We start from the raw sequence: 13,419 nt of genomic DNA, 5'->3' as shown, positions 1-13,419 counted from the left end.
GAAGTTGTTCTTGCTATATTAAAGCTAGTTAGTACCTATTAATACATGAGCTTGACTGGGGCTGATAGAAGTCGTTACCATCGAGTCTAATGTAGTCAACTATACTCATTAGATATCCTTCCATTCAACATACTCACATCACGCACTCCGAACCGCACTCATTATCGTCCACCCATCCGGCGCCGACTTTCGTATACTTGTTGCATTCTTCAGGAAGCATCGATGGGTATGGTTCGAGCTAGCCGGAGCATTCGCATCCCAACTAACACCATGACACTCAGACCCTCTTATTACATCATTATACGACTCGCATTGCTGAATGCATTTGACCAGTGAATCTGTTGTAAAATCCCTCAATGTGTCATCCGATATGGTCATCTCGGTGCAGCCATTAGTCGAAGAGCATAGATCTATGCCACACAACCGTGTATACTCTATGCCTTGGACAGTGATCGTTGTTCCATTCGATGCAGGACATGCTTCGTTCGTACTCGTAGATGTAGAAGTTGAGGTGGTGGTAGTAGTGGGTGTTGCCGATGTGTTCGTGGTCGAAGAGCTAGATGAAGGGTGTTATACTCATCATTCGCTCATATAATTGATAATTCAATCCAAAAAGAAAGCGATTACTCACCTGGAATTCTTACGTGAAGCCAAAGAGCCCCCTACACCTCCTCCTACAGCAGCAGCAATGACAATCAGAGAGACGATAATCCCAAGAAACAAATACCGCCGACGAAGACCACATAGTGTCCTTCTCTCCGATCTGCTCCCTTCCCCCACATTTGTCTCTTGCTTTGTATCAAGCCCCGCCCCCGGCTCTGCAAGTACTGGTATTGGTGCATCGGATCCATCCCCTGCGTAATATAGTCCTTGTTGTTGTATCTGGCGGTGGTCTACGATGAGACCATCAGCAACTGAGACTTCGAGCCCCGGTTGGTCGGAAGTCGGGTTGGGTGCAGTTTTGGACATTGTAGGGGGAAGATGTCTGGAATATGCAATTATTCATGATAAGATGGCTCCATGTTCCTGGATACGAGCTGAATGAGCGGGGTGTGAAGGATGATGCCTTGCTTGTAGGCGGAGTCACATGATCGCTTTTTGGGCAAGGCTGCGCCTTGACCTAAGGATTGACGGATGATGTTGGTAAGCACTAAAGGTGTGAAATACTGTGGTCAGTGGATGTTGCAGCACGTCTATAGTCGGGATGGGATGGATTTCAGTAATCGCGATGGAAACTGCACGATGAATACCTCATATGGGTACATGATGACACGGTTGTTGGAGGTGATGATGTAGAAAAGGAAAGCATTTTGATAGAAGTTATATAAAGGCATGATCTAGATCCAGTTGCTAACATTGTTGATGAAATCAAATTCATTCTGTAAGTAACGCTGTCCGAAGGAGGAGAACCAATACTATGAGAATACGTGACTTGCTCTCTGGCGTTGGGAAAAACTTTCAATAGAAGCTTCCACTATTTCACATCATTGGTTTGGAGTCTCAGGTTCCTTAATGGGAATTAATTGCTGCTCGGAAGATCAATTGGGCCTTCACCTTGGCACCGAACATTAGAGCCTGTCCACAGGCCTACTAAAGTCTCATCTCATATAATTGTGGCAACGGTGGTGCCCCCTTTCCTCTTGTCTCCTATTTCTTGGACCATAGATTTGCTGAAAATGGAGGCATTAAAGCAAGAACAGCATCCCTCAAACTCCCGGATTCATTACCACTATTCCTTATTAAAATGACAGGACTACTAGTACTAGGACATGAGCACAGTTCTTGAGCCACGTGGTTCAACATGTGCAGTGATGTGATTCGACCCGCCTTCAATGAACCGCTTCTGAATATATATGACGAGCTGGACGCTAAATAGCCCATTTCCATCAAATATTTCGAGACTATGGCTGTAGGTGTTTGTGAGGATTGAGATGCAGGTTTCCCACCCCACACAGTTTAATATACAGGTAATTTGACCCAAGAACATGGCTTGAAGGGAACCCGGGTCAATGACCGCTCCATGGCGCATATTCCACCCACCTTTACGACACTTATATTCAAATGAGCCTGGCAATAGTTGCTGCTGCGCTGACAGTCGCAAGCGTACTAGTGGCCATCTATACGGCGTCAATTACTTGTACAGTGCACGCATTCACGGCCAACACTTGCATCTATGGTTACTACTATATATACAACAGCTATGAAGACGGGTGCTGTGTCAATGATCTCAAGAGCGGCCTATATACCAGCGAGACAACTTAGCCATCCGTATCAAGCATCGGTACTGCTTGTAAGCCCCTGACATTAACCGATGGCTCTTCAGCAGAAAAGTCGAAAGCAGCAGACAGGGCCACATTCAGGGTCCAGCAGCTGGCGCTCAGCAAGGCGGAAAGCAGATCAGCACAGTATTCGCCCTCAATAAGCACATAAAATGGGGCTAGATCGAAACGCTCAGCCTTACGATCAGCCGAGCTTTTCCTTGCAGATGAGCCTGGGAATTGAATCCGGATGCCACCCCAAGATTCTAGCAACCCTGAAGTTGGTAGTGCGCCTATTGTCCAAAACATCTCTACAAGCCAGGGTCATCGTTTCCCAGATAGCTCTATCACTACAGCGGATATCACTAAAGGCCTTTAATACAGTGTTACTGTTTGGCCCCCACATTGGCATCAGCAGCCACCAAGGATAGCCGACCGGGCAAAGGCCCTTGTTGGCAACTCTGGTCCCTTATACGAGCAGTGATCTCCAAAGGAAGCACTCCTGCTAGAGGGCCCCAGACTTCTCATAAGCAGTCTCTTGCGCGACAAAGTTGGCGGTGTTAGTATTGTTCACCGGTGCAGCATCAGGGGCTGTCCGAAATGGTGCCTGGACTGTGAGTTGTTTTGGTGATACTATCATGCAAGTACTCCAATAATGTATTCAGTAAACTTTTATTTTTCATTAATGCTGTTCATAATAACAGTTGAAGGAGTGACGCGGCACCCCCCTATATGGCATATGCACCTCACGAAAACAGGCATGCTAGTATTAGCTCACACACCGATTTCTCTAGAACTCATCGGAAAGACGGACATTTAGACGAAGCAAGCAATCGAAGCCGGGGCCAGAGTGTTCATATACGTATGGCGCGAAGTCGCAGCTCAAAAATGCGCACGATTGAGTTTAATTGCGGCTGCAAGGGCACAATGGTCCCTTGGTTCCTGCACCGGACTAGAGAGGACTAGCGGGATAGGCCGGAGTTTGGCGAAGCGGTTGAGGAGGAAATGCGAGAGTCATTGGGGCCACCAAGTGGATGGTGAGTGGATGCAGCGTTCGCTAGTCAGGAACGAACCAGTGGAGTTGTCTCTCTTTCTGCCGGCTCTCCTTTCCGAATCCGCTGCCATCCCTCCCATCAGGGGTCTTCTCTGTGAGAATCAATCAGCACTGGCTGCGAGTTCCCAACCCGGACTATCGACGGCTAAATCCCGAATCATTCGAGTTTCAGATGGACTCAAAACTAGTATCCCAGGCCAGGGGGCAGCGAGGAGTACCGGAAGCGTGGTGCGTGTGAAACGAAGAGAGACAAAGGCATGGCATCTCGTGGTGACAACCACGGCTCCCAAGAGCCACAGCCGAACGGTTGTGGAGGAGAAATCAAAAATCTTCAGGCGACTCCAGCTGACCAACCACTAGAACTCAGGAACCGAAGCCAATCCAGTGTCCTGCTCCTCCTCACGCCGCTGCGGTTAGTGAGTTCACTAGAGCAGGGCGTATTCTCGGCCAAGCAACGCACACTGGCGATCGTCGCTCGAAAAGGAGTCAGGCACACACCGACCGGGCCTCAGCCAGGCGCCGCCAGCGCATCCATTGTTGCGCTGGCGAGTAACGTGGCCGGGTGATTTGTTTACCGACTGACGGCGTGTCGACGTGAACAATGGCCGGTCACATTCTCGATGTGCCCCAGGCCAATAGGCAGGCGAGACGTGCCCCTTGCGACTCGTCAAGCAATTTTTCCGGGGCAGCGCTCGTGAGGGTTCGAGTTTGACTGGTTGGGTCCAAACGGACCCTCTGGCACTCTGGGGCTCATATTTAGTCGACCCCCCCTCGTCCTCCTTTTTCCCCCTTCGGCGCGTCTTCAGACATCGCATCGTTTCACAATCCTTTGACTCGAGCAGCGCTCCCCACGTTCTTTACCCTCGCTACCTTTGCTCTTCTCGACGCTCACTCTTTTGCGTCTTCTTCGTCACTCGTTTGTTCTACTCGCGCAGTCTCTGCCAGAGCCTATTTGCGACAAACATACATATCCACAGCCCGAAAATCTTTCAATTGAACAAATCGGAATTACCAGCAACTCATCGCAATGAAGTTCAGCACTCTCGCCTCCTCTGTCCTCTGCCTCATGGCCTCCCAGCTTGTCGCTGCGGAGACCGACACCACCAGTACCTCGACGGTGACCAACTATCTCACCGCGACACTGGTCCACGTCGACACGGTGACTGCTCCTAGCAGCGTGGCGCCTTCGACCTCCTCGGTGTTCGTCACTCCGAGCAGCCGCGCGGTCTCGAGCAGCCCGGTCGCCAGCAGCTCTGTCGCCGTCAGCTCCTCTGCGCCTGCCTCCTCGTCCTTTGCTTCGGTCACCGTGACCTCGAGAACCCCCGCCGGCACCTCAGTTGCTGCTGCTACTTCCCCTGCCGTGGGTACTTCTGGAGCCGACGGCATGGTTGCCAAGATGCCCGCTGTACTGGTTGCAGGATCTATGGCGCTGATCCTGGGTGCGCTCTAAGTCAATTCAGCGCTGCCAGCTTTGTTGCATACTCTTCACGCGCTGGAACCTTGCGAGGATTGGTTTCGACCGTTACTCAATTATCACACATCTTTATTCTCTGCTTCGACCGCCTATATTGATTCTCCACGGGACATTGTCATCGACTGTGCTCGGGACAATGGGCCTATCTACTACGGATACTTTCTTGATTATACCCCTTATGATGTTTCGGATTTGACGAGTTGATGGCTTAACTGCTGGTGAACAACCACAGTTGGGATGGACTTTATTTCTACCTTTTTACTTTTTGACTTCGCTTCGGGGTTCGGCCGTGATGAAAGCTGTGCATAGTGTTTGTATAGGGTCGACCCAATCAATTGCGTGAACCGATGTGCCTTATGCTGGTAGTATATGTAGATAATCAATAATATTTTTCACCTGATGAGGAGCCTGCTAGCTGCAGGCTTCAGATGTGTTTCTCTAAAGATATGCCTATTTTCTCAGCTGTCAAGAGCGGTACTTTTGATGCGATTGCCATGGAAGATGTGTGCCGCAGTCGACGAGTTCAAAAGATAGTAAGTTCGATTTAGGTTCTAGACATATAAGAGATGGATCTACATACGACGATTGAAAGAGATTGCATGAAAAGCTGAGCAATGAACCGAGCAGATCCGAGTCCTTCGGGTAGCTATCAATCAATCAATCAATCAGTTCACCGTCAAGTTATCAAGCGGATCACCGCCCCGCTCCACCGCGACGCGTCTCGTAAACAACTTAGTCTAGCACCAACACCAATTCCCTCCCTTCCAGCCCATCAGAATTCAGCATTCCCTCTGGACCTCGAGTTCTCCCGTCATTCCGGAACTCTTCTATCCATCCCATCCGACGGATCGATCGACATTCCACCCGGACGTCATGATCCGAGTGAGGTGATCCATCCCAAAGCCACTGAGCGCATCAATACTATTCTCTCCTTACTTCCTTCGCATCCCTTCGCATCGCATCGCGTCACACAGCATCTCCCAATCAAGAATACCCCTACGCACATATTTTGCACTTCCGTGCAAAATAACAACTATGGACCACGAAATCCCACTCCCCCCACCACCGCGCATCCGCCATCGCGACCCCTCCAACAACAATAACAATCGTCACGCGACTCGCCCTGCTCACCACCACCGTCTCCCCTCGCGCTTCATTGACGACCGCTCCAGTCAACCTTCCAGTGATCCAGCGCTTTTCTCCAGTGACGATATCCCCGCCTCAGGACTAGAGAACTACAATAATGCGCCTGTTAGTCGGAAGCGCCGGTACCGCGGCACGTGGTGGGGAGAGATGGTGAAGGACAAGGACGCGAAGCGCAAACGGGCGGATTTCAAGGAGAAGCGCTTGGTGGATAGTGGTGTGTGGATGGGAAGTGATGATTATGACTCTGGTCCGGGGTCGGGGTTCTTGCCTTCTGATGCGGATTTGGGAGAGGATTGGCTGAACTCTCATGCGAATGGAGGTTCAAAGACGGTGACACCGCAGACTCAAAGTCAACAACAAGGATTCAGAAAAGTTGAGGAAGAACCGCGCGAGCATCAAGTCGCACGGGGAATCGTGAATGATTGTCTCGAGAGGGGGGAGGATAGTGTTGATTTGAGGTAATCCCCTACATTTCTTCGCCCATCATCCAGAAACAACCTTAACCTATATCCATGTCTAGCGGCCTCACCCTCCGCCTCATACCCCCAAACCTCCTCCTCCCCCTCCAACACCTCACCAAACTCCCAACCATCAGGGAGCCCCCCATCAGCGAAGACGTCTACACCTCCCTCCAACCATTCCTCCGCCTCTTCCTCGCCGGCAACGCCCTAACCCAAGTCCCCGGCGAGATCTTCGACCTCGACTCCCTCCGCGTCCTCAGTCTCCGCTACAACAAACTTACCTCCATCCCCCCGGCAATCCGCTCCCTCACCCTCCTCCAGGAACTAAACATCTCCGTGAACCGCCTCCCCACCCTCCCATGGGAACTCCTCTTCCTCATCCGCAAAGGCGACCTCAAACACCTTACCGTTCGCCCGAACCCCCTCCTCCAAATCGAAGACCAGCCCATCGCCCAATGGCACGTTCCAACCGACCAAGAGACCCAAGAACCACAACTGAAATCAGTAACATATGACGGCCCACCTCCGGAGGAAGCATGGGCACCTGTACACGTCGCTACCGGCCCAGTTACATACTACAACGCCGAAGGCGTACCAGTCTCCTCCCAAATCCCTACTGAACAAACCAACCACCAAACAATAAACACCAGCAGCAGCAGCAGCATCTCCCGCGTCCCCTCCCTCCGCGAAATCTCCCTCCTAGCATTCACCCGCTCGACATACCCGGACCTGATCACAGACGAAGAAATGGAGGATTTCCCGGCCCTGATGACCCGCTTACTCCGGCAAGCGAAAGAGATTCGTAGCGCGGGGGGCAGGAACTGCTCGTCATGTCACCGGGGCTTTGTGCTCGCGCGGACAGAGTGGATCGAGTGGTGGGATGTCAGTACGTATGAGAATGGGTTGAAGGGACCTAGGGCATCTGGGGAAGTGTTGAGGCCGTTGCCGTTTAGGAGAGTTGGGTGTAGTTGGGGATGTGTGCCTGAGGTTGTTTGATTCTGATGTCATGACGGGAATGTATGTATAGTAAGTTTGGTTGTGGGTATGTATGTATGGATGGATGGATGGATGTAAATGATTATATTCTCATTAGGGGTGTGAGTTCTAGAGTAGTGAGTGTCTGTTTGTAATGTATCCCGCGGGGGGGGGGCGGTGTATGACTTGATGTATATGTCTAAGGAGTTTAGGGATTTGCATGGCTTGATTGTTCCGTCGGACTTGAGTTATTGGGCGAGTTGATGGCCAGCCGATGTAGATATGCTGGCATGTGCCCACATTCAAAGTTGTTTAAGGGTCTGATCTTCATTTACTTACTACTTACGAGGTGTGTCAAGGTGGTTCGAAACAATGCCAGTTACTTGGACAGCGAAAGTGATATTGAAACACCCCGTGGTATCAGACTAACGCTGTCGTAGACTATCACCTGTCCTTGATCGTGCCGACTTTGTCTCGGGATCTGCTCAATATTCATGTCCAAAGCAAATGAATACGTCCTAAGCACCGGTGGGAAAAGTTATTCCCGGAGGCTTATGGTCTGGTAATATTACAAGTGAGTGCAGAACTGAAACTAAACTGTTCCTGCCAATGTCGCTACGGCTTCCATAAAATCCATCAAACGCCAACCAAGCAAGGACGGTGTCAAAACATCGCTAATGCTGCTCACAAAAGGAAACGCTGCAAAGACAGAATACCCCCACCTCCACCATCACATACATCTAAAGGAACCAGGGGCGGTTAATAATATAAAGCAAGACAACGCAGTTCACCGGCTGCCGTCCGTCTGAGCCTGATGCCAGATCGTATCACCACTAAGAGCAGAATAGCTCAGTGCTGCAAAGTTCCTCCAACTCGGTGGTGCAGAGGACGCCTGTCCCTCGAGAAGACCTGTTTCCGAGCCAGCATGCCGCTCAAGGTCCGAGGTCTCGTCTTCGCTCACTCCGCTGATCGGCACCGGCGCTGAGGATGAACTATGCTGAGAATCTGCGTCAGGGTGGTGCTCTTCCTCGTTCATCGGCTCTGCCGACTCGTAAGCCTCCGCCGCTTTGTTCTGCGACATTGACCGAACCACGTCGCCTTTGCAGATAGGACAAGTTCGCCGGCGGGTCGTCAGCCAAGGCGTGCTGCGAGTATCGTTAGTATGGACATGCTTGACAACAGACTCCAGCATTGTGACTTACATGCACTCCGCGTGGAACTCGTGGCCGCAGGGCAAACTCATCACCCTGCTCTGCCCATCCACATATTCCTCCAGGCACACAACACATTCCACTTGCCGACCAGTGTACTTCCGTCGCCACAAAGTGGACCCCGACTTGCCCTTCCTCGATGATGATATCCTGGACGCACTCGCATTCGAGACATGTGACTCTTGCTGGGATCGAGACGGCAACTGGGCTCCTGAGCGGCTTTTCGCACCCAACAGTGGCGAGGTTGGCGACACTGGACCAGGGCTAACGGATCGTGGCGAGCTCGTTTCCGAGGAAGAGGTCGATCTCGCAATGGTATGATAAGTTCGCACAGGGAGGCGATCAACGAGGGACTTTGGAGCGCGCCACCGTCTACGCCGGATACGAGACCGCAGCAACAGCAGGACGTAAACAACAGTCAGCGTGAGTAATGGGCTGACGACCAAGACGAGGAGGGTATCAAAGAAAGGGCTGGTCGACATGCTCGTGGGCGTGAGTGTGACCCACAAGCCGTCGTGTTCGGCGGCATTCACGCCCTGGCCGTTCTGAGCTGTCGCATCATGCAGCTTCTGGTCTACGGAAGTAATTTGCCCATGGGCGCTGGAGCTTGGGCTCGGACCTGGCTTGTCCGTTGCCCAGAAGAAATGCCTGGCAAACCAACCATTGCGCTGGGAAGAGGATCCTGGTTTCACATCATCATACACAGACTTGTGACTTGAGTCCTCCACCTTCGACTCTTTTTCAACGCTGGACTTCTCGACGGTGCGATACTCGCCACTTCCTGGAGTGATGCTGCCACCCTTTAAAGTCGCAGGCGTAGGGTGCGAGCCCTTGACACCAGTATGCACCCTGTTCCCGGCGGCGTCGGTGGTGCTGGTAGGTGACGGAAGGGCGCTGCCCTTCGGAACTACTAGGTCTGGATCTCTCCAGTCCTGTACTCCAATGACGAACCCATCACCGTCAGTACTGCTCGACGAGGTGCCGGATTTCTTGAGGTCTTCGGAAACGCCATCGGTTTTCGTTCGGGAGGTCTTTCGCTCGGTATCATCCTGTGATGGTTCCTGTTCGTCCCAGCGATCTAGTAGAATCCAATTAATGTTCCCGCTGCTTGGCGGGCGACGACTGTCCTCTGGTGGGTACCAGACGGGTCCACCATGGTTGCTGAGACCGAACAATGACAGAAGAGCGTGGAAGAGCCCGGGCTTCTGCTTCGGAGGCATCGCACTATCGTGAACTACTGCTTTGTGACTTGAAGTTGGCGACGCAGTGGCAGAGGTAGTAGCCGTGGCGTCCATGCGTTGTTTCCCGGCACTGCCGTGAGTGGATATTTTAGTGTGTGTTCCTGATCCATCGTCTGCGCCCGAGTCCTCCCCTTGCGGAGGGACTAAGGATGACAGCAGGTGTGCCGTAGTGTGAGAGGTGAAGAGGGCGGGGATCGTCACGTTGGATGTGTCACCCCGTGCATACATCGTGACGAGGCTTCCTCCTCGGGTGTCATCCCCCACAATCAAAGCAATTCCTCCACGCCGCTGGACCCACTTGACCTTCTCCAAGAAGCCACAGCCGCCCCTACTCAGTAGGACGACCTTGCCGTTGATCTCAGCACTTTCTTGCAACGACTGGATATCAGCATGGGCCGCTTGTCGGTTCGAATAGAACTCCCCGTGCTTTTCCATGGCCCTTGAGTCCGGTACTTGTGACTCGGGCAGCGGGTGGTGGAGATGGTCATCGGTGCCGTCATTTGTCAACGGGGATGGCGCTCTGGTACCAGAGTCATGCTGCAGGTCGATATCCGGCTGGGGAATCGCTTGACGATGGCTCTGTGGCACGGTCGGCTCGTTTCCAGGAGTAGACCCCGACTTCCCATTTGTACTATCGGCACCTCCGCCCGCCTTCGGACCATCTCCCTCTCCCCAACCCGGGATATCGGAGCATCCTAGCTCCCCTTCCGCTCCGGCGGTTGTTCGTTCCCCAAAGCCACTGCCAATCCAGAGTTGGCCGCTGAGTCCCTTGTCCGGAAGCAGAGGGCCAAACGCAGCAGGTCGGGCCAGGAAAAAGGTAGAGTTATCATCGGTAAGGCTGATGATGGCGGACGGCGGGAACAGGGATGAGGGGATGTTGAAGGAGAAGAGAGCGTGTAGTCCCGTCGCTCGACCAGCGAGTGAATCGGGGGTGGACACCCTAGGCGAGGAGGTTAAAGCAGAAAAGAACGTGAGGATGATGGGGAGGAAGATGAGGCAGAAGACGACAAGAATCAAACGTGGTGGTCGCATAGTTGAGAGGATGTGCTGGAAATGCAATAGAACAGATATTGCTTGGCTGGGGGGGCGGGAAGGAAAGAAGCCCAGGGAGATCAACGCTCAGGACCAGCGGGTTTCTTGCAGCAGGGCGATGTTCTTAGGACCAATCAGACGGTCGATGAAGCGCAACACAACGGACACTCATCGAGAGAGCACGGGAGAAAGGAAAGGAGGGTAGGCGCGAAGGAACAAGATGGAAAGGAGAGCGAGTAAGTAGTACTGTAGTTTAGTGGTCAAGCAATGACGGGCTGGTACTTAGAAGCCAACCGGACAAGGATGACGGGGAGCGAAGAGGAGCAGGGACATGGACGGTAGAGGAAGTAGGGAGAAGGGGATGAAGATGGGGATGGGGATGGGATGATGGGATGATGTGGAGGAGGAAGAAAGGCAAAAAAGAATGATCAACTTGTGAGCGAGTCGCCGGACACGCAAGCACAGCCTCTTTTCCTGACCCTCCGTGTCTCTCAGGACTGTTAACTAGTGAGTTTAGTAGTGTTTCTCTGTCAGACAGTCTGGCTTGGGGGGGCACTCAGTCACGGGATTCCCTGCCTGAGGAGGGGGGATTCCTTAGTGGCTTCCTCAGGTTTGTCAGGCAACCGCCATACCTTTTCACCCCTACTACGTCACAGACCCTGCGCCCGTGCATTCTGGGCTGGCCTGCCCAATTCCATCAGCACTTCATCGATTTTAAAATTTGACTTAAGAATTAGGTAGTCAATGACTAGTGACTCTGCGCCATTCACGAGACCCTTTTCTTCCTATATGCTGTGGCGCATGGCAACATCTCATTCCCTCTCTGTAAACTATAGTAATTAATGACTGTGTCACCTCCCCCCCCCCAATAATCTTACCATACAATACAACTTTCCCTCTTATCATTTCCTCAATTTAATCCGTGTAATCCACTGCTTCTCTGCGTCCCCCGCAGATCAATAAGAACTGGCTTCCCGTCATTCCCCACACCTGCGCAATATTCACTGTCGACTTCGACTTTAGTGCTTTTTCTCATGGGTACACAGTAAAGCGATCGACAATGCAGGGGGTTCGTTTCATGTGCCTAGGAATGTGTGTTTGTTATTCGAGTCAAAGGGAGAACCCCACCTAACCACTCCGTAGAAACAGTGCTAGCACTGTCTATCTGTCTATCAAGTAGCTTGCACCAATGCCATTCCTGTCGCTTACATGATCAGAGTCTACTTCATTGCTAACAAGAAGTCACGTGCTTTATAGAGCAGTGTCTTCTTCACTTCTCTGTGGAATCTAGAACATCACCAGTTCTTGGTCCTGTGGGTACTGCAAGGAAACAAGCGGGGTTGATTTGTGGCGTGCCATCCCAGGGTTCCGTGGCTTGTGCGCGGAGCTTCACCGGCCAATTCCATGGGCTGGATGGAGCTGTCTCAATGGCATGACGTGGATGACATCCCGATCCTCGCTTTCCATTTCCTCCATCATCCCACACCATCAGCTCAGATGCTGGTACAAACGTCATCCTCCGCGGTAGTTCGTTCCATTGTCCTGCCCTTTGTGGTGACAAGCATGGGTGGCTTCCATCCCCGCCAGACGTTCACAATGGACTGGGACCTTATTTGAACGTGTGCTAACCTCGCACAACATGCCGGGTCGGAGCATTGATCACATATCAAAGTAGCTTTAGCGATTATCGCCTTTCTACCTAAGACTTATCAAGATGTCGAATCTCATGCACAAGGTCAAAGATGCCTTGACTGGCCATCACGGCAATTCCAATTCCCGTATGAATATCTTCTTTCTAAATTACCTAGGATTTACATCTAGCCTTCTTCTAACTTATTCCCGATTTAGGCAAAGGTCAGGGTAACAAGCCCAGTACCGACAACTATAATTCGGGCGGCGCGGAGCGATATGGGCCTGGCGATGGTTCCTATAGCTCTCAGCCCAGCTCTGATAACTACAGTGCTGGCGACTATGAGCGCAGGACGGACACATATGGTTCGGGCACTGGTGGTGAATATGGTGGCAGCTACGGATCTCAGACCAGTAGCTACGATTATGGCAATACTGGTGGCTATGGATCTGGCTCTGCGGATTATAGACATGAAACGGAGAGATACGGTGGCTCAGGGACTGGATATGAATCGCGGGCTATGGACAGTGGAGCGATGCAGGACTTCGGCGGTGGTGCAGGAGACAGCAGCTACAACACCTACGGCCAGGACACTGGATCTCATGAGTACAGTCCTACCAACAGGTTGGACTCTGGCAAAATGGGTTACCATTCGATGGGCCCGGACAACGTGCGCTCTGGTGGTCCGCAGCGGAACCAATGGTAGAGGTACTTGCAAGTATCATCAGTCTCATGCAAAGGTTGACTTATTTAATACACATGTATGATGGACATGCGGTAATTTATATGCGGAATAGTAATCGAATCTCCTCGAAGATACTGCGTAGTTTGAGAATTTGTTCGCGCACATGTCTACTTGAACTCTGGCTTCGATGCTGGTCGAACCCATTCTATGATGGTTGGGCAGTCATGGAGATCAGCTACATTACAGTGCTTG

The 13,419-nt window shown here is 51.9% G+C and overlaps 7 protein-coding genes across 7 annotated transcripts; 3 read left to right on the top strand and 4 right to left on the bottom strand.

The window, feature by feature from the left end:
• Positions 1–24: 24 nt before the first annotated feature.
• Positions 25–969, bottom strand: An07g06230 (hypothetical protein; the record flags this gene model as incomplete). Its single annotated transcript, XM_059748519.1, has 4 exons — positions 25–61; positions 138–238; positions 268–556; positions 632–969. The coding sequence occupies 4 exons, from the start codon at positions 967–969 to the stop codon at positions 25–27; spliced, it is 765 nt and encodes a 254-aa protein (XP_059605786.1).
• Positions 970–2,258: 1,289 nt separating this feature from the next.
• An07g06220 (uncharacterized protein) lies at positions 2,259–2,586 on the bottom strand (the record flags this gene model as incomplete). The annotated part of the gene is made up of 2 exons (XM_059748518.1): positions 2,259–2,533; positions 2,574–2,586. The coding sequence occupies 2 exons, from the start codon at positions 2,584–2,586 to the stop codon at positions 2,259–2,261; spliced, it is 288 nt and encodes a 95-aa protein (XP_059605785.1).
• A 1,753-nt stretch (positions 2,587–4,339) lies between these two features.
• An07g06210 (hypothetical protein) lies at positions 4,340–4,762 on the top strand (the record flags this gene model as incomplete). Its single annotated transcript, XM_059748517.1, has 1 exon — positions 4,340–4,762. One exon carries the CDS (start codon positions 4,340–4,342, stop codon positions 4,760–4,762), a length of 423 nt encoding a protein of 140 aa, XP_059605784.1.
• A 1,059-nt stretch (positions 4,763–5,821) lies between these two features.
• An07g06200 (uncharacterized protein) lies at positions 5,822–7,890 on the top strand (the record flags this gene model as incomplete). The annotated part of the gene is made up of 6 exons (XM_001391661.3): positions 5,822–6,390; positions 6,453–7,279; positions 7,421–7,439; positions 7,487–7,505; positions 7,581–7,717; positions 7,809–7,890. 6 exons carry the CDS (start codon positions 5,822–5,824, stop codon positions 7,888–7,890), a joined length of 1,653 nt encoding a protein of 550 aa, XP_001391698.3.
• Positions 7,891–8,155: 265 nt separating this feature from the next.
• Positions 8,156–10,852, bottom strand: An07g06190 (uncharacterized protein; the record flags this gene model as incomplete). Its single annotated transcript, XM_059748516.1, has 2 exons — positions 8,156–8,513; positions 8,571–10,852. The coding sequence occupies 2 exons, from the start codon at positions 10,850–10,852 to the stop codon at positions 8,156–8,158; spliced, it is 2,640 nt and encodes an 879-aa protein (XP_059605783.1).
• Positions 10,853–11,105: 253 nt separating this feature from the next.
• An07g06180 (uncharacterized protein) lies at positions 11,106–12,368 on the bottom strand (the record flags this gene model as incomplete). The annotated part of the gene is made up of 4 exons (XM_059748515.1): positions 11,106–11,349; positions 11,417–11,494; positions 11,986–12,050; positions 12,147–12,368. The coding sequence occupies 4 exons, from the start codon at positions 12,366–12,368 to the stop codon at positions 11,106–11,108; spliced, it is 609 nt and encodes a 202-aa protein (XP_059605782.1).
• A 198-nt stretch (positions 12,369–12,566) lies between these two features.
• On the top strand, positions 12,567–13,188 carry An07g06170 (hypothetical protein; the record flags this gene model as incomplete). Its single annotated transcript, XM_001391658.1, has 2 exons — positions 12,567–12,630; positions 12,701–13,188. 2 exons carry the CDS (start codon positions 12,567–12,569, stop codon positions 13,186–13,188), a joined length of 552 nt encoding a protein of 183 aa, XP_001391695.1.
• Between the last annotated feature and the right edge of the window lie 231 nt (positions 13,189–13,419).

This window comes from Aspergillus niger (genome assembly GCF_000002855.4).
Source record: "Aspergillus niger supercontig An07".
In the NCBI taxonomy this organism is placed as follows: Eukaryota; Fungi; Ascomycota; class Eurotiomycetes; order Eurotiales; family Aspergillaceae; genus Aspergillus; species Aspergillus niger.
The sequence above is the reverse complement of the archived record's forward strand: the minus strand, read 5'-3'. Positions and strand labels throughout refer to the sequence as shown.